At 34.4% G+C, this 20642-nt stretch overlaps 1 protein-coding gene across 1 annotated transcript in view; it reads right to left on the bottom strand.

The window, feature by feature from the left end:
* Positions 1-20642, bottom strand: part of LRP1B (LDL receptor related protein 1B) — a 1911502-nt gene that overhangs the window by 45836 nt on the left and 1845024 nt on the right. Inside the window, exons 85-86 of the mRNA XM_057505633.1 lie at positions 7717-7891; positions 3702-3806 (exon numbers count right to left, since the gene is read on the bottom strand). Coding sequence (XP_057361616.1) covers positions 3702-3806; positions 7717-7891 — 280 coding nt within the window. The remainder of the gene's footprint in view (positions 1-3701; positions 3807-7716; positions 7892-20642) is intronic.

Genomic DNA, 20642 nt, shown 5'->3' with positions numbered 1-20642 from the left:
GATCAAAGAAGTGCAATTTGAATCTCAGGTATACACCACTTCCTAGTATACGACCTCAGTGTTATCATCTGTGAAATGGGGATAACAATTAAATAATAATAATAATAGCAATATTCTAAATTATACATAACGTGTGTAAAGTGCTTAACACAATTCTTGGCACAAAGTATTTGCTAAGTCAGTTTTAGTTGTTATTAATTCTCTTCTAATTTAAACAGGGTCTCACTCATCATAGATTATCAATAAATATTTGGTAAATGAGTTAATCAATAAGCGATAACAGAATGTAACTTTCTCTCTATGTTTCTTTAATGACTGAAGTGATGAGGAATTCAGCAAGCATTGCTCCTACCATCAGAATAAATTTTAGGGCATAGAAAACTAAGACATAGACAAAATTTCCACAAAGCCAAATGAAGGTAGAGGTAAAGAAAAGGTACACAAAAGTAAAAGGTGCTTTCTTTAAACCCCTCCAATTAGTAGCACATTTTTCCTGAGTTTATTAGAAAGGCTGATTATCCTCTTAAAGGTCAGGTGCCTCTGGTGATACTTCGTAAGAGTAAAATGTGGAAGTGAACACTATTGTAGGCTGCTATGTCTACAAGAGATTTATTCTTCTGATACAGGGATGTTCTCTGGATAATCCATGTTCCTGGTACCTATTTGTGGGGAGGAGGAAGGATGGGACACATACTTTGCCTGGAAATAGTAAGAGAGGGACAAGATAGATCAACACTGGGCCTCAGAGTAGGGAATATCAGCATCCTGAATTTGAAGTAGTGGAAGTACCTAGATTACTATTTGGTCAAGGATCATTCTGGATTTATTAACTCTAAAATACCCACAGATCTATTGGCCTCACTATTCTGCCCTGCAGTTGCTCTGCTCAGGTTTAAGTCCTCAAGACTTTTTACCTAAAGTGTTGCCAAACTTCTTGATGTGCAGTCCCTGCAGCTGATCCCTACGGCTGCCTTCCACGTGCCAGCAAGGGTCATCTTCAAAAGCACATTCCTTCAGCTCCAGCCTCTGCCTCAAAACCCTCTGGCTATGCATTGTTTTCATGATCCTGTGGAATCCCCTAACTTTAGCACAGACTGGTTTCTATTGATCTTTCCAGCTGTACCTCCTCACACCCTTCGCCCCACTCCACAGGCACCCTCATTCTAGCTGAAGGAAAGTCCCCAAGTTTCCCACATAGGTCATTTACCTCTCACATCTACGTCTTTGCTTATGTTATCCTTTCTTTTCAGGATGCTCTCTGTGATACAGGACCACACAAACTACAGGAACACCAAAAGGCTGCCTTTTCTGTGAAGTCTTCCACATGTTCCCATTTCCCATTCTGAATAAATTACTTGCCTTGTTAAGACTCCACTGCCCAGGGTTTTTGTCTGAGTTCACACTTACACTTCTATAGGTTAATTAGCTGCTCATAAATTTATAACCCTACTAATCAGTGAACTCCTTGATGTTGGGTGTTAAATTTCATTCATTTTTGTAAGATTAAAATGTGGAAGTGAACACTATTGTAGGCTGCTATGCCTTACATAGCATTTAGCACACTTTCAGGGTCTTATAATACTTGCTGAGTGGCTGGAGGAACTTAGGGCAGAAGTAGGACTGAAGAAAGTTCTCCTCTATTTTCAATTGCACAAGGTATTAAACTTGTATATTAATTGAGAAGTGAATCAATTAAGAAATCAGTATATATGTATTTTATGGATGTTTAAAGTGGTATCTCTGGATGTATTTTATGTGGGAATATTGGTTTAACATATTCAATGTATTTGAGAAAAAAATGAAGATTAATTTTGCCTACATGATTATTTTAATCACTTCCCATATTTTCTCAACTGTTGTCTGAAGAATAAGATTTTCTTGGAAAACAAAATAGATCATTATGGACAAAATTGTAGAGTTTTGATAATAAGACACCTGAATTTTAATACAGTTGTGCTTTAAAACCATTACTAAATAGTCTGAGATGCACCTCCATGGGGCTATGATCAGGTCCTAGTCAGGGCTTCTGTTTATGGTATTGGATATTAAGGAAGATACCAGACATAATCCATCTCTAAAGCTCAATGCAAAATGCAAAAATAACTTCCATTATGATGAATGTTTATAGTTACCCCAAAGGTGGTCTCTAAAATCTCTCAGAGGAAATGCATTTATTTGTGATGGACAAATTGAATCAATAAAGAATGATTTAAATTATTAAGAAATAAAGTTTCTGGACTTATTTATCATGTACCTGATTCCTTTGCAAAGAAGTCCTACTGATTATGGTAAGACAGGTAAGACAGTTCCCAGTAAAATCTTAGGAAACAAAACAATGCATCATTTAATCAGTACTTGAAATGAGAAGTCGGTTTCCCTACATAAAAACCACCATTCTAATCATAGTACAGGGTATAGTAACGGAGTCTCAAAATGCCTGCTTCTGTACTCTGATTAAAAGCTACTATTCTAGCAAATGTATTTTTATTAGACAGCTCCATGAGCTTTTGCACTCCTTCCCTTATACGGCTAGACACTCTAGCTGACTGCGGTGCATGCATTTATCAGTGAGTGAAGCAAAGGTTAAGTGTGTATGACACAGATGGGCCCCACGATTAAGTATACACTGTGAAATGCATGTGGATGTTCATGATTTAAGCCAATGAACTGCGGCCTGAAATGACGTCACCCGAAGCGCAGCGGTAAGTGGAAGGTCAAACCTACTTGCATCTCGGCTCATTAAGCGCAGTTAAAGTGCAAATCCCCTCATTCTGACAGTAGTGATCACAAGGGTTCTCTTTCTGGTCACAGCGCTGACTTTTAAACCCCACAGAGCATCTGCAGAATTTCAGTAAAATACAGCTAAATAAAGCATCTGACTTTTTTTTTTTGCTAAATACTTTTCAAATTTATTTCATACAGAGATAGTAACATGAATAAAACTTATAAAACTTTTCTCAGGTTGTTCACTTTTCTCTCAGTCACAGTCACCACATGCTATCCTGACAAGTGGGGGGAGAGAGGAGAATGCAGATGTGGATCACAATCGTATGTGGGCATCATCCTCCTGGTCAAGCAGTGATAACAGAAAACTCAAAACAGAGAATAAGGGAGCGGAATGGTTTTATTCAAGATGTGTTAGAGATGGAAAATTATTAAATTCCAGATTTTCCTGGAGCAGAGAATCTCTAATACTCTCAAAAAGTTTAGAAACCCAGATTCAAGTTATGTATTCCAAAGGATAGAGGGGTTCAGTAGGTTGACATAGTACAACACTCTAAACCTGATGAAAACATCAAATAGCATTATACATTTGAAAAGATGTCTCAAGTCCTTTTGAAGAGTGGCTACAAGTACTAACGTATTTGTAAATATGATTATGTCTGGGTTTCACATATCTGAGTAAAGTCAATGGAATAAAACAATTTTCCCCAGCATTTCCAAGTTCAAAGATCTATGAATGTCTGAAATGGGTATGATTCTAAACACCGAATGAGCTCTTCCTTATGAAATCACTAGCCAGGTGATGAAGGAGGAGATTCTGTAGCACACGGGCCAATAAGGGACACTACTTTATCAGAGATGTCTTTGAAACAGTCATTTAAAATGTCTTACCCCAGGAAAGAAACACACTAGAGCACGGATTCCATGTACATGCAAAGTCATATCATAAAATGTCCACAACATTATAAAATACTCACAGACACACAGGTACATTTGTCTCAGGGTCCAGCTGGCATGTGCCACCATTGTAACAGTAGCCATCACATAACTGACAGCTGGAGGCAATCTTTCCGTTAGTGCAGCTGCAGCAACAAAGAAAAAAATATCTCATTGTTATTGGCATCATGATTATTGAAAGCTGACACAGACTCTCTATAGATGAGACTCTTCAACATAGGGGAGGAATGGAATGACTGGCTAAAAGTAAGCTTTCAGAAAGACAGACTTGCTGGAGGCAAAGATTTTCTTTTGAAGAGTGAAGACATAAAACTTTTTCTTTTGGAAACTTTCAAATTTTCAACCCATTTGCTTACTACAGAAATTTAATATAGCTAGAAATATGTGTGGAAAAATATACTTTAATGTCTGTCACTTACACTTGAGGAAGACATTAGCATCAGTATCTTACTCCCTTTTCTGATAATCAGGGTTTTGTGACATCAGTGTAAGTTGTAAACCACAGAATCAAGTACTCTGGGACATTTTTAAATGTTTCAGCTATTCCTTCAAAACCTGGAAAATCTGGTCCAAAAGTTGTTATGAGTTTTAGACTCCACGTTTTGTAAGGAAGTACAGGATTATCTTGCAGTCACTTTCATCCCACTGTTTTCTCTCTTGGGACATGTAGTGTAATTAATATCAAACTCTTTATTCCAACAGAAAAAAACAATGAGCAATAATTGCAAAAATAAACAATAATGTTATAGGAACAATATGCAATATAGTAACAAAGTATTGAGGCTTTCCTGGAAGAAGTATGGAAAGAATCTAATTTACAGTACACAGAGTGTCTGGGATAAGAATAAACATTATGGCTACTGCTATACACACAAAAAAACTAAACATAACAATAATAGTAAAAATGCAGAAACTTCTTACCTGCCTCATTCTATTTTTAATAAATATTAATTTTAATAAATTAATAAATTGATTTTAATAATTAATAATAAACTATTACACTGACACTGAAAATTGGGGGAACAGAGAAAAGTTCATCATCAACATTCTGGGTTATCAAAGAATCTCTTCTATGAAAAGTATTTTAATAGAATCATATAAGGGCTTGGCCCAAATCAGAATTAAAACAGATCATACCGATGTTCTGATTATGAGATCATGTTAGTACTAGGTGCTATGAAACAATCAATGATATTGCAATAAATCTGGACACAGCGTTGACAAGGAACTCAAGCTACAATACTATTGACTGATCACTTTGATCCTCTCTGTGATGGATATCTATTGCAGTTCATCCATCAAAGGGTAATTTGCAATGACAGGTTAGAGGCCTGAAATAATTTGTAGACAATCCTGGTATTTATTCTGCATCTATTTATTTGACCTCATGTGGGTGTTTGGCCTGCTGGACATGCACTAGAATGCTTATAACTTCCCCAAGTGTTTAATTTAAAGGATTTTTAAATCACATTACTTGTCAGGATGAACAGAAGCAATGGGTCAAGTATGTATTAGATAAGATAGTGGAACCAAATGGGGAAGGAGATGTGGTTTCAAGCTTCCAATATTTAACAGAGAATACCACATCCTTTATCATCTGTAGAGGCATCAGAATACAGATGCAAAGTGAGCCAAGTATTTAGTGGTACTGGTGTCTGATATGTTAAATGGATCTGAATCTGGAAGACTTTTCCTTGCCCTCCATGCCAAGCCTCCTTGAAAAATCAAAGAGCAGAAAGTAATAGTTTCTTTTCTTATGAAAGGGACAACGTCAAAGAGAAAAACTAGCTCATTATACATGAAAGGATTTCCCACAACAAAAGCTAACTACACTCCAAATACCACCTCTTAAAAGAAAAAATATTCTAATTATTGATTGCTTTCAAGAGTTATAAAAGATGTTGCCTTTTTCTCCTTCTAAAGGTTTTGTTTGAATCCTCAACTGAAGAAAGAAATCTGTGGATATTTCAAATGTGAAATACAAATTATCCAAATCATTATAATGTATCTAAGAGTGCAGTTTATATTTTAATATGTTTTCATAATTTCACTTCTTAGAGGCATATGTGACAAACACACACACATGTACACACTTTGTGATATCACTTTCCAAAAGTTAATTACCAGTTGTCCAGAGCATACAAAGAAATGCCTATGATAGTTGACACCACAGAGGTATTATTTAGGCTATTAAAAATTATGATCAAGTCTTTCTTCATCAGTATTTACTTAGATTTATAGAAAAGAAAAACATGCAATTAGCTTCATTTAAAGATTTTACTCATTGTACTTGACAGGGTATCTTTTCTAGCTGACAGCTCACAGGCAGCCCATTAGAAACACACCTGACCATTTGAAGTCAGAAGTATATATGGAGGCTTGAATTTTTCTATTTAAGTAAAAAATAATTGACTTCCAATTGTGATTTTGTTTTAGTACCAGTTCTTTACTTATGAAACAGAAATTCCAACATCACTATAAACATTTAATACTAAGATGAAAATGATCATAGGTATGAAAACAAACTCATTGACTAAGTTTCAGAAAAGCCCTGTTTATATGGACATGCTCACATGTTACACAGCCTATCTGATAAATCAAGTCTTAGCCTCCTATTTTTAAACTTCCCCTATCTACTCATTGTCAGCAAATGTTACTTAACATTCTTAACATACACTTTTCTGAAAAGGTCTTTTAAGAGTCAAGAATTATAATGCTGGACCTCAAGAGCCTACTCAGAGCCTAGTCAGACGCCAGTTTTCTCTGTGTAGGTCTGAGAGTCCTGCCCCTCCTTCCTCGCATGGAACTTCCCCACGATGTAGAAACAGGGTGTGTGTCTCCGCATGGGCTTTTCCCAAGTAAATTGGGAGGACAGTGAGGCTCATAACCTTTCATAAATGAGGGCCAATCATTCCCAGCATGCATGGAATGGAGCTGTAAAGAAGATTCCACAGTGCATTCTTGAAAACGGTGCACTGGACATGAAGAAAAATGTATAGCCACTAATTGAGATGAAGTTCTGTCATGCTAATGTCTCATCACAAAGAAGTGGTGAGCTTAATGAGCAAACATGATTTTGATAGTTTATATGAAAATGTATTTTCCTTTTACGTACTTATCAAAGGCACAGAATGCAATTAGTCAAATTTTCAATTACTTTACTTAAAAAATAATGTACTTTCAAATGGCCCCATTTGAGGGTTTGAGTAATGTTATACATAATGATAACACAAATCATCTTTAGAGTAAATTCTAAAAGGAGAGTAAATAAAAGAGAAAAAAAGTTGTGCTGTCTGTAATAAAATTTTATTGGGCCTTGTTTGGCAGAGCAACATAACTCAGGGCTGGCACCTTCACTGAGCTGTCTCAGAGGAAGCTGAGGCATGATCATTATGGCATATTTCTCTCTCTCATTCATCATACTGCAAAGCAAGGTAACTGATGGAATCAGTCTTTATAAGTCCTTTTTTTAAAGGTTGTTAAAGAAGTTGGGAGTGAGGATTGATCTCTAACCTCAGGGGCATAAGCTTGTTTCATGATGGAACCTGAATGGCATGACCTTTCAGCTGTGGTGTCTCCATTCACTTGATCTTAAAACCAAAGGATCATTTTGTAACAACAGAAAAGCAAACATTCACTGAGTGAGTAATGATGAAATAATTAAATGCCAAAGCTACTCTAATTTAGGATTATTACACAGCGTTTTTTGAATGCATGTTGCATTTCACTGTTTCTTGCTTACTGTTAGGAACATTCTATATGGGGAATGATCTGATCATATCCTTCCATGAATTTTCATGTTCCCTAGAAGGACATAACACCATCATAAGTGTTGCATAAATGTGGACTTAATTGAAATGAATTGAATTTCACCTCTAGCAGAAAAAAGAAAAAAAAAGGATGCCATACTCACCATAGAGAATTTGAGAATAAAAAATTATTTACATTGTTTTCAAAGTTTATTACTGGACTGCCATGTGCCTCTGTCCTTTTGGGTTCAAAAGCTTTTATAAATTAAACTGAACATCCACTTACTTGCAAAATATATCTTCACTGTCTTTATTTATAATGCAGTGCCCCCCATGGCACCTCATACATTTGTCGACCTCACACTTTGGCCCTTCATAACGTGTTGGACAGACACATGCAACACTTCCATCATCCCCAATGGTGCAGGATTCAGAATTCACACAGTAGTGGTGACACACATCTAGGAGGAATGCACACAACAGAAAAATGAAATTCTAGTAGACAACCCTTTTTCTTTAGTAAAGATAAATATTATCATTTCATCTAATATTTAAGAATGAGTAGATTAATTTGCAAAAGCAGCTTGCGATTATACAAAACTTGAGTTCTCTAATGATGCCATTGATTCCCCTTTTTGCTTGAGTGAAGCATCATTTCATCTGGCTAAAAGGAAATGAGTTATATTGATGTAATGCTAGCTGAAAAATTCTTCTGGTTCTGAATTTTAAAGTTTAAGTCAGCAAGGTTCCTGAGCTTTCTAATGAGCAATATTACTATTATTCTTAAATTAGCAGAAGTGCTCAAGATGTCATTGTTTAGATATCATTAATTATTGCCTCTCCTCATACCTCTTTTCATCCAGAGAACCACTTCACTGCATACCTTGGAACCAGTCCTTGGTGTGGTGGAAAGAAGCCTCACTCTACATGCACCATCACCAGCCCCTGTATTTCTAGATGCCAGGGTATGTGAGCAGACAAGAGGTGTGCCTGTCATGGAATTCCAGAAGAAAAGCAGACTGCCTGATCCATCATGGGTAGGATGTGACAATGGCTACTGTCCCCCTTCTAGGTGAGAACCCAGCCTCCCCATCAGTCAGAGGGAAAACTTCCCTGTAGTCCAAGACCTGTTTTGAAAGATGCATCCTGTTGAGCATTAGTGACAATTTTCCCAACTGCAGAGGCATACTTCCTCAAATATTTCTATACCTCTTAAATATGAGTGATAAAACAAAGACCATTTACATTTAATAACTGAATGATCCCACTAACTTTGTAATTAGATATTCTCCCTGTCTTATGAAAAGCAGACAAGTCTATATGTGTGTTTATATAGGACTATGTTATAATTTACTACCATCAAAATATTGAAATTCATAATACAATAATCTTAAGCAAAAGAATTGATTAAATCAATCCCAGACTCTGTATATAAAAACTACAATTTCCTTTCAGCTATCTAATTGTGAAGCCATGTTAAATGAGATTAGCTGAGATGAAAATCACAATTAATAAACTTTAACCTGTTATAAGACAATTATAGTGGATGAAAAAAATTAAAACATAACTTATAATTCTGTTTATCTATTTATCTAGCCCTTTATTAAATAAGACAAAAATTAAATTTGACAGGCTTGCTTCATATTTATGGATATTATTTCAAGCATTCTTATGCTTGCTTTTGCATTATGCCAGCACCCTCAGTGAGATTCAATGCTGAAGTATATTACTATGTGCTTTGACTATATTTAAGAAAAGTAGCACTTGCGAAAGATGAGAGACTTGGAGACCTGAAAACTAAGCCAATGTTAGTATTAGTCCACTATGGTATCTGTTTGCATTCCATTTTTTTTTTATGAAGAATGTACTAGCAGCAGCCTATCTGATCATCTACTACCCTCTCTCTCCTATTTGATGCAGAAATCTCTACAGAACAAGTTTCATGATCAGGTTGCTAGATACTTCTTAGTGACAAAGAGCTGTTTTAATGGTGCCCCCAGTTGTGCTGAATTTCATCTTTGGTTCGGGTTCAGTTGCCTGATGAGACATGGAAGTCAGCTGATTTCCAAGATCTTCATATTATGTTCTTATTCAGAGGTTTCCGTAGTAGAGAATTCATCAGAATCACGTAGGTGACTTGCAAATGCAAATTCTAGTGCCATTCCCTGTGGCCCACCACATACCTCTAGATTCAAATTCATTAATCTGAAATGGGGTCCAGGTGATTTCAGGGACCTGACTGATGAACCAGAATTAGGGATCTACCAAATGTAAGAAATGATGATCTGGAGATAATTTTACTGATCAGCAAAGGCAATACATTGTTTAATAGTTGTAAATGGATTTAATTTGACTGAACTAGTTCATTTCTTGACTTTGTGAACCTTAATTAAAATGTAATTTTAATCTAAAATTTGAACCACTTTATTCCTATAACTACATCACTGAGCAGACCTAAGAAACTAGAAAAAAAGCAGACTAACATTCTAAGGGTTGATGACTATCCTTATGCCACACTATATAGCAAGGTATAGTTTGCACTTAGAATGCTAAGGACAGAGTTAAAAATGTATCTGTAATTTAATAATTATAAGTAATTTTGACGTATACATTAAATCTATTTAGACAGATTAAAAGCCATAAGAATGTACAGAACTTATTAGTAATCAGGAAATGCAAATTAATACCTCAAAAAATGCCACTGCAAACCCTCCATACTGACAACAAAGAGCAGAAACTCTCATACACGACCAGGTGGAATATGAGTTGGTTCCACCTATTTGAAAAACACCTGACAGTACCTGGTAAGTTCGATCCTTATGACCTAGCATTTCCACTTTTAATATACAGCCATGAGAAAAGTATGCACATATGTACAAAACATGTATATAATACTGCTCAGAAATTGATTTAGAAATAGCCCCAAACTGAAAATAATCCACATGTCCATTGTAAGAAGAATAAAATGTTGTTTACTTATACAGTAGGATACACACACACACACGTGTGTGTATATATACAAATAAATGAAAAATGAAATTATGCTTAGAAGCAATAACATGGATGAATCTCACAAAAATAGTATTGAGGGAAAAAGACTGGACACAAAAATATATGAACTGTATGCTTGTGATTTAAAATTTTTCTAGACATATACTTCAATAGAAAAGGTTTTTTTAAACTGAGTGGCACATAAACTACAATTAGAATATTTTAATAATTCTGGTTAATTTCCTAACTAAATAATTTTTCTCCTTACAGATGTTATTTCTAAAAGGAATTCATAGTACACTTTTTTATGCTTTGTGGGAAATTCTCTACCTTTCTACACCTTCCATTTTTTTTATAGCATGTCAGATGCACATTATTCTATGCAGTTGTTTGGTCTGATGGCATACAAATGGAATCCAAAGAATGTAAAATAAATGTTTGCTTAAGATAAAATATTGAAATAAGCAGATACTAGAATTTACATTTTAATAAATAGTTCTAAATTGCATGCTGTTAAGCTATGCTACTTTTTCCCTATAAAAACAGGAAGAAATCATTTTAGGCTCAGAACCCTTTCTCTACAGATATTCAAATGGAAAACATTTCATTTTTCCTAGTTTACATGCTTAGCACTCTATGCTAAATTGAAGTTCAGGGACAGAGAGTTGCTCACTCTACTCCAGCCCTTCCAGTTGCTTTGCAATGCCTTACTGTGAGCATTTGTTGACTGTCTCCCACTGTTAGCCTTCAGATGTGAAACATTTAGAACCTGCGGAGTTACATCTTTGGCTGGATTATTTTCTGCACCACTATTAGGATTCTAAGGCCCACCCCTTTGAATATATATTCCCTCTTCTCTTGACATCCTTCCTTCTTCTTTCTCTGCCTGTTTCTCTCCTTCTTTCTTTGTTTCAGTCTTCCCAATTTACTCAATTCCTACTCCAAGATTCCTGAACATAGAAGAAAGTGGACTTTATTTCATAGGAGACTTCAGCATCTTGATACTTAAACTACTACATAAACACCAGATGCTTACAAACTGGGAAACAAAATTATTCCTTCAAATGCTTTCTGTTACCTTGAGTTTAATCATGACACATACTATGTGTAAGTCAAGGAGTTTGAAACATCTAATGATGCTGTTTTTAAATTGGGGGATTCAGCCAAAGTCCACATTCTCTGCCATTGTTTTAATATAATGACATCAATGTACAATAAGTCATAGGAATGCTACCTAATTTCTCTCTCAATCTCTTCTCAGCTCTAATCCACTTTGAATTACAAGCACTTACATAAAACCTGCATAAATATATGCTCTATTTTCACCATTATCACCTCTCTAAATATTTTTTTAATAATTACCAAATACTCACATTTAAATTCTAAGTATCTCTTCAGCTATTTATCTTCATTATCACTTGCCAATCCAGCAGAATTTAACAATGAAGAAGAAGGGTCGATGAGAAGGTTCCTTTGGTACGTGATCGCTCACTTTGGTTCTAAGGATTCTGCCCTGACCGAACAAACTCTGAATGAACACTTATCTTATCCCAGAGCACTGAAAAGCAGCGACCCTATTTTACCACTTACAGCATCAAAAATGTTTTAAAACTATTTTGAAAGTAATCCTATCTTTCTGTAAGAGAGATACATGCTTTCTTAAAATACATTGATACTTTTATTCATGACTTTTATTAAAGATTTTCAGAATGATATTTATCATTATGACTATCAATTATTTGTACGAATTTCCCTTTCCAGACGTTTTGTAGCCTTCTGTTTTTTTTTTCATATTTGAGCTTCAACTAAGTGAAATCAGTATTGTGAAGCAGTAAATAAATCTCAATAAAAACTAAATAATTCTGCCTTAATAAAAAAGAGTTAGGGATGTTGTTGTTGGTTGGTAAATACTAAGGTGTAAAGCAAATTTCTTTTGTTTTCTGACACACGGACAGACACACCCCTACCCTCACACAACTATCTTCTTTTTTTCTTCAAATTTAAAATTTAACTTGATAGTTATTGGTACTGAAAGATGGCAAAAAAAAAAGTCAACTAAAAGAAGAGTGGTTAGAAGAAAATATAGGTACAGGAGAATTTTTGTTGGAAGGTATGGATTAGGGATGGGATTGAAGATGGAAAAGAGGGATTAAAGATTGAAGATAAAAGAGTCTAGCCATATCAATCAGGAAGTATTCTGCAGGAAGAGTCTGAATTTGTGGAAAGGAAAGCTGGTGGAACATCACAGTTGATCTTGTTTTGCACAATGTGAGTAATTTAACCATGACAATACAGGTAAGTGGTGGATCCATTTGCTGAGGATGTGCATGTGCCTAATTGTATATTGTGAGCTGTGGGAAGAGTTCAGAAATACAAGACAAGACACCAGCTCTTGGAGAACTGATAACCAGTAGAAAGGCTAAGACAAAAAGAAAGAAGGAACCAAATTTGATCTGAATAGTGTCTACTGTAGCAAGGGCCTACATATACTGCCACCAACAAAATCTTCCTTCCTGTGGGAAGTCCATATCAAAAGTTTTGAGCACTTTACTGACCTGAATGTCCTAACAACTGAGATGTTCTACATATGATAAGAATGAGCAATAATGAAATGTAATTAATCTGTGCTAAGTAGAGATTACCATGAAATTACATAATAACATTTTATATTCACAATATAAAAATTGTTATAACCTCTGTAGAATAATTACAATAAGAACTGCATAGTAGCACTAAACACAATCATGAAATCTAAAGGACAAGGATGGATATATAATTACAGAGAATTCATATGGTAATTAGGTAGATAATAACTGGAGAATAAGTGAATGGCTATTTGATGCAGCAGAAGTGAAGTAATTTTCAAGGGAGATCATTATGGCATTCTGTTTCTCTTTCTGTCTCTCTCATAGTCTATCTTTCCTTTGTTAGCAACCATAAATACACGGAGATGTTTTTTTTAATCTTTTCAGTGTCTTAATGGACTGTATAAAAATATGTGCATGTATGGGTATATGTACAAGTTTATGAATATTCATGGAGAGCTAGATGTCTATAAAACCTCTAACTGCATTTAACTTCTTTCCCAAATATTTCTTTCTATTGAAAAGTAAGTGTCAAGACTATTTAGCGATTAGCTGATATTTGCGAATGGGCTATCCTCATTGTAATAGTCAGTGAAGTGTGGTATTTATTTAAAAAGAAGAACACAAACTAAAATAACACCACCTGAACAGGAGCTGAAGATACTCAGTAAGAATACTGGAGAAACTGGAGAGTATTTAATTGGTAATACAGGATGGCTATCTAGGAGATATTACATTACATAATTACGTGAATGCACATCAGTTGTTCTACTTCACTGAATTTTGACCTGGCCTTAAAAAAATTAATTATGTGAATTGGCTTTAAGACTCACAATTTAGGTAAACATCTGATAATTTAGAACTGTGTACATACACACAAATAACAATAAATTAATAGGATTGGATGACTTTCACAAGGAAGTCTAGGTAAAACCACAGTGCATAGCCCCAGGCATTCTATAATTGGGCTCCAATTTCAGTGAAATTTGCACTCCACCTTCACTGTTACTTCATTGTGTTCCAGGAGTAGTAGGTTCTATAAATTTTACTAATATTCTTCTAGCAGGGAGGTTTATGACTGCTTCCATGTATGTATGAAATATAGAATTTCCAGGACCTCCACCAATGGCTTTTTATAAACTTTTGATGAATACTTATTCTAGAGTGACATAATAAGAAAAAGAAAAAAACAAAATCATTGACCAGAATATGAGGAACTTGGAGGTTAAATTTAGTCTTTTCGCTGGCTAACCAGTGTGACCTAATCTTAGTTACTTGACTAATTTTTTTGACATCATTTGGTCATCTTTGAACAGAGGCAGTATTACTAAACATGCCTCAGGTCATGTCATGATTTCCTCCTCACCCAGCCATCCTCAACAGTGCCCTTTCTATCAAGGCAGCCAGAACCTGTTTCAAGTAAAATGACAGAAACAAGAAATATGATGATGATAATCACTTGTGTTTAGCTGTCTGCTACATGCTAGGCACATGTGTTTGTTATAATCTTGCACATTACAAGGTATTATCCTCATTTTATAGGTGAACAGACTGAAACAGAGGTTTAGTAATTTGTCAAAGATCACACAAGAACAAGTAGGAGAACTGAAATTCAACCCAAATAAGCCTAACTCTAGAGAGAAAACTCTTATTTTTCTTATTCAATAATTCATGCATTTGTTCAGGAAAAAAAAATTAGAGAATAATTTTGAATATTGTTAGTGTTCTCTTTCCTTTATGTTCATCGAAAACTGAACATGCCCATCTACACAGATAACTGAGGCTCTACCACCAGTCGGAATGCTAAAGGCTCTAATAGCAGCAGAGCAGCTGGCCTAGGAGAGCTGACTGATGCCACCAAGACCTGCAATATCAGCGCTCAGGGACCACGCCAGACTCCCACGCCCCACCCAAGGGTCCACATTTCTTGTTCCATCTCAGCCTTCTTTCCCAACCCATTTCTGGATATTTGCCTCTCTAGCCACTGATGATTCGTTTACAGTACTAGATTCTCTTACTTGGAAGATTCTGGAAATGTTCCAGGACTCTTAAATGTGTTAATAAGAGTGATTGTCTAAAGTCAGTTTTTCATCTAGCACATTTTAGGAGGCAAAAGAGATAAGGTTACTTGCATACATTTTCTTAGAACTTTGTGATTGTTGTCTTTGAAGTATTATATAAGGAAACAGAAAAACAGACTTAAGAAATATTAGAATTGATTCTTTTTACATTCCTTAAATATCACAGCCAAAGATATTTTAATCATTAAGCTTATTAAGTAGTCCTAATATATCACCCAATTTCAGAACTAAGTTTAATAAAGTAGGCAAACATTGAATCTAGGTATGCCAATTAAATATTCACCAGGGGAAAAAAATGTGTGCAGAACTCTTATTAGAGATGATAAATTTTCATCAGGAAAGCATGTCTAGAAAAATTAGTTTTATTTAATTTATTACTAAAAATAGAAATATATCCCAAATATTTCTATAGGGAAAACTGAAAAACTTAAAAGAATTAAATCCATCCCATGCACACAGTGCTATCTCTGAGTAACCAGGTAGAAGTACAATATGAAATTCACAAACACAAAGTTATGAAAACTTTGATTTGAGTGAGACATATGGAGTGAGATTTTAAAAGTACCAGAATTTAAATTTTCAACAGACCACTCCTTCAAATAGTATACTAATAGTGGCAGCAGTAATTCTAGTAATACTTAAAAACTAACTCATAAAACTATTATGGTGCTGTTTTTTCAAATATCAAAGAAACCTATACAACTCTTATTTATAAACAATGCTCTGCATTGTGTGTTCCTCTGCTTTTAAAGAAATCCAGCTATAAAAAGTTTCAGCAAGTAACTGTTTATAAAGTGGGAAAGAGACATTTGAGACTTATATGCAAGCTGACTTGCAGATGAGAGCTAGATGTGGTCTACCAATGAGTCTCAGTGGGAACCAAGTAAGTGAATAAGCATATGATAGCTTAAAAATAGAATGAGGAAAGCCTGCACATAGATCATCAGTCATACGTAGGTCTAATGACCCTATCTGGACACCAAGTGTGTATTAAGGTTCAGTTAATTTCAGCCTTGTAGAATTTAATAACATCTAGTGTGTTAAAAGTTATCTATTGTATTAATACTGCCCATGCCATTAGAGAGCATTTATTTGATAAACCCTCAAGGTTGATGTGGTTAAAAGAAATCAAGGTCAAGAAAAGATTTTAGTTAATCAGTCCATGGAACTTTTTTATTTTAAAGACAGTTCAGAGCACAAAGTAGTAACTCATTTTTAGAAAACTGAAAAGAGTTTCATGTAGAAATGGAAGGTGGGGAATGCTGGATAGGAGGTACTCATGGAAAGGATCCTCCCAGATGGGAACATCATGAGGCGAGTTACCGTCATCATATTGTGGCCCAAACAGAGGGCAGACGATATCCCACCTCATCATACTAGGAGAAGATGAGGCCATCTTAGACAAACTCATGTAGTTCCTACATGCATAACTTTCTTTCTCTCCCTTTTTCTTTTCTCTTACATCCTTTCTTTCTTCCAAGCTACTTACTTTAAATCTAAATGTCAAAGCAATCATTTCTGATATGCTTAGCTATACCTTCCTTCTCGTTTTCCTTCAGTATGTTACCTTGCAAAATACATAATATATATATATATATTTCTCTATGTCAATATGTTGATACAGTTATATAGAGGCAGCTTCCACCCTTGTCTGATAGCAAAAAGAAAAATAGCAGATTATATAGAAGTGATTACTATTTAATCAGAATTCACTAAGATATTGAGAAAATCACCTTTGAAAGATCACCTTTTCAAGTAAAATATGGCAAACTATAAAAGATTTCTCTACAGGATCTGCAAATAACCGTCGGTCAGATGTGTAGGGATAAACTGATGACTGATATATAATAATCAGCTTTCCACTTTACTAAGACTTTTAAATTCCAAGGTTGCAGAAAAATCACTTAAATTCTTTTAAGTAGTAGCATTTAACCTTTGTCATGATTAGAAGTATGCATTGAATTACTGTAATTAATCCATAAAATAATTTGATCCATCATATTTTTTTATTTAGAAAGATTATTATTCTTTCAAAATATCCTGGTAAATTGCTTCAGCCTTAATGCAATGATATTGTCATTACTCTTTCTTGCACACAATATCTGAAAAGGATACAGTAGCAAGAACCTTTGATACAATATGCAATCCTGCTTGTGTCTGTGTGTGTGTGTGTGTGTGTCTGTGTGTGTGTTTCTGTATCCCCCTACCCTTCTCTTCATTCAGACAGTAGATTCTTAATTTACTTTGCTTTATTTTTCATCATCTAGTTTCTCTGACCGCCTGACATCTTACATGTTCACATATTATTTATAAATACTCAAGTGTACCATGAGACCAGTTTCCTGTTTTATTCTTAAATAAATTCCAAGCCTCGGTGGATGGCACATATTAGATGCTCAATTAATATTGTAGAATTAATGAATAAGACTGCACCTTGGAGATCAGGCACTTCAGAAGGCAGAGAACAAGAGTCATACTGCTTATGTGTTTAGTTATAAAACCCCAAAGGAACTTATACATTTATGTAAATATGGGACCAGTCAAGGCTAGTTTTACCCACTTTTGAAACTAAAGTTTGCCAGGATGCCTATGTTTGTGTTCAGACCATATCCATGGATGTGGTACAATTAATAAATCTCTTTTTATTATCCAAACTATACATTACCTAAATACATATATCATATAAACACATATCATAAAATATATTGATTATGCATTATAAATGATAAGCATTGAAAATCTATAAAATTGGAATCTATCTATAAAAATGAAATCTAAAAAATAAATATTTACATCTGATTTTAAAATTTATACAGCACTTTTCTTGTAGATTACCTCACTTGAAACTCCCAAATCTGAGAAGCAGATAATTATAATTATTATCATTGTTTTGTCAACAAATCATATAACTGAGTTTATCCAGTGAAGATGAAAATAATTTGGAAATCCGAAGTTGTAGAATACCTTTTGTTAGTCTACAAACTTCTACTTTATATAGTTTTAAATGATTCTGAAAGAATGTTTTGATTTCCTATTACCATCTCTAAAACTCAATATTTCTTCCTCAAATCTGAATTCCAGCTTGACAGATTCCAGAGCAGTAAACTTAGAGTATATATGCAATGAAGTTTCAGAAACCTACGACAATTATATGTGAAATGTTTTGTGTATTTGCATTATTTGGATAGGAGATTCTTAAAAGAATCAGAAACCTATACTACCTTCCAATTTAAGGAGCACTGAAATACAGAGTTGGAAAATTCTACCTTAAATTCCAGTTATTCAAGGTCTGGAAGGTACCATGGAAATGACCTGAACTCTTGGCCTAAAATGATAACTGAGTAGTTAGTATTGCATTACATGGTCCCATCCAGCTCAATTTCTTTGTTTCTGTCACAGTGTTATTTGTATCAATGGATATTCAAGAAAAGCTTGCCCTCATATCATTACAATATAGATTTTTCTCAGTTCTCGAAACTGATAAACTGCAATTATTTCATCAAATTGAAAGTTAGATTGATCATATCATTACCACAGATTTAGTCATGGATCTTCAAGTGGCAATGAAGATCTAAAAATTCCAATTTAGCTATTAACCTTTGGATTAATAGTCCAGTGATAGTCTGAACCAAGGAACTTGCCTTCTTTAGAGTGTCTTATATTTAAAATGTGTCTGATTCTTCAAAGGCAACCCTCAATAATTTTTTTCTCCTAATAGCTCATTTTCACATAACTAAGTACATAGATTGTGAAAAATTGTTGGTTATCTTCTTTTCACTTAACATTTGCTCCTTTTAGTGTTACTCTATTTGTTGGAAAACATCAGATTTTAAAATATATTCTTTTATTTAAATCAAACACGATAATTAGATTTGTACTCTGAGAATGAAACTGAGTAAATAAATACAATTATGAATGAACTGTTTTGAATTAAGTAAAGGTCTGCTCTTATTAGGTTACCAAATTGGTAAATTAGAAATCATTCCTCCTGTCTTTGGCCTTATTCAGTCTGGGACACAGAAGTCATGAGTTTCAGAGTTTGGAAATTTTTTTGTTTTTTAAATTTGGGAACTGAATGACGATGACATATTAACTCTCTTGCCATTTTTATCAACAGGATAAATACAAAAGTTTTTCTAACAGAGTATTAACTACCAAAAGAGATTCTATCTTTTGCAGAAAACAGAATAGCAATACTAGTTTATCGTTATGAAATCTTTAATAACATGAAGATTATCATACTAGTAAAGATAGGAATCTTATTTTATTTTTCTCTAAAGCATTTAAAGATTCCTGATTCATGACATTTTTTCAAAACATGTCAGATGACATCCCAAATCAGATATAAAGCACTGTTTTAAAATTACTCATAAATTAGCATTTGATTTAATTATTTTAAAAATGATGTTAGCAGATGCATTTAACTTGAAACAATTTGCTTGGTTTGAGATAAACCTCAAGTAAATATTTTTGCTTAATCTGTGTTTCTGTCTGTGCACAATTTATGTACTATGTTGTTTTCAAATACACAGTTCTGTTTACAGAAAATTATATATGAAGCCTTTCAGTTTACTTAATACCAAGTACAGCAGAATCACAATCATGGATGGATTCTATTCATGCAAAGCGTTTTTTTTTTTAGGCCACCCAAGTGGGCATATTCAGTTTACTTCAATAAAAATCCCTCTTTAGACAGTTACTAACCATTACTTACATGGCAGGTTATTTTCAAACTTCAATTAACCAGTTTTAAGGTTGTGTTTCATTGTCTTTTATGTTACTTTGTATATTTATTCTTACTTGAGTTGGAAAAAGATGGGTAAACATTTGTCAGTAATGCGAATGTGGCATAAAAGTAGAAGATTAAATCATTTAAACTTGTTTTGATTAAAAGGTTAAGCACTGCTTCAAGAATATGTGAGATGAACAAACCTAACCAAGGAAGTGAAAAACCTATACCCTGAAAACTATAAGACACTCTTAAGAGAAATTAAAGAGGACACTAATAAGTGGAAATTCATCCCATGCTCTTGGCTAGGAAGAATTAATATTAACAAAATGGCTATCCTACCTAAAGCAATCTACAGATTTGATGCAATCCCTATCAAAATACCTACAGCATTCTTCAATGAACTAGAGCAAATAGTTCTAAAATTCATATTGAACCACAAAAGACCCCGAATAGCCAAAGCAATCCTGAGAAAGAAGAATAAAGCAGGGGGAATTATGCTCCCTGACTTCAAGCTCTACTACAAAGCCGTGATAATCAAGACAATTCAGTAGTGGCACAAGAACAGACCCATAGACCAGAGGAACAGAATAGAGAGCCAAGACATAAACCCAAGCATATATGGTCAATTAATATATAATAAAGGAACCATGGATATACAATGGGGAAATGACAGCCTCTTCAACAGCTGGTGTTGGCAAAACTGGACAGCTACATGTAAGAGGATAAAACTGGATCATTGTCCAATTCCATACACAAAAGTATACTAAAAATGGATCAAAGACCTGAATGTAAGTCATGAAACCATAAAACTCTTAGAAGAAAA

The sequence above is a fragment of the Manis pentadactyla genome, chromosome 8 (genome assembly GCF_030020395.1).
Source record: "Manis pentadactyla isolate mManPen7 chromosome 8, mManPen7.hap1, whole genome shotgun sequence".
NCBI classification, from domain to species: Eukaryota; Metazoa; Chordata; class Mammalia; order Pholidota; family Manidae; genus Manis; species Manis pentadactyla.
Note: the sequence above shows the minus strand (reverse complement) of the source record. Positions and strands in the feature narration are given on the sequence as shown.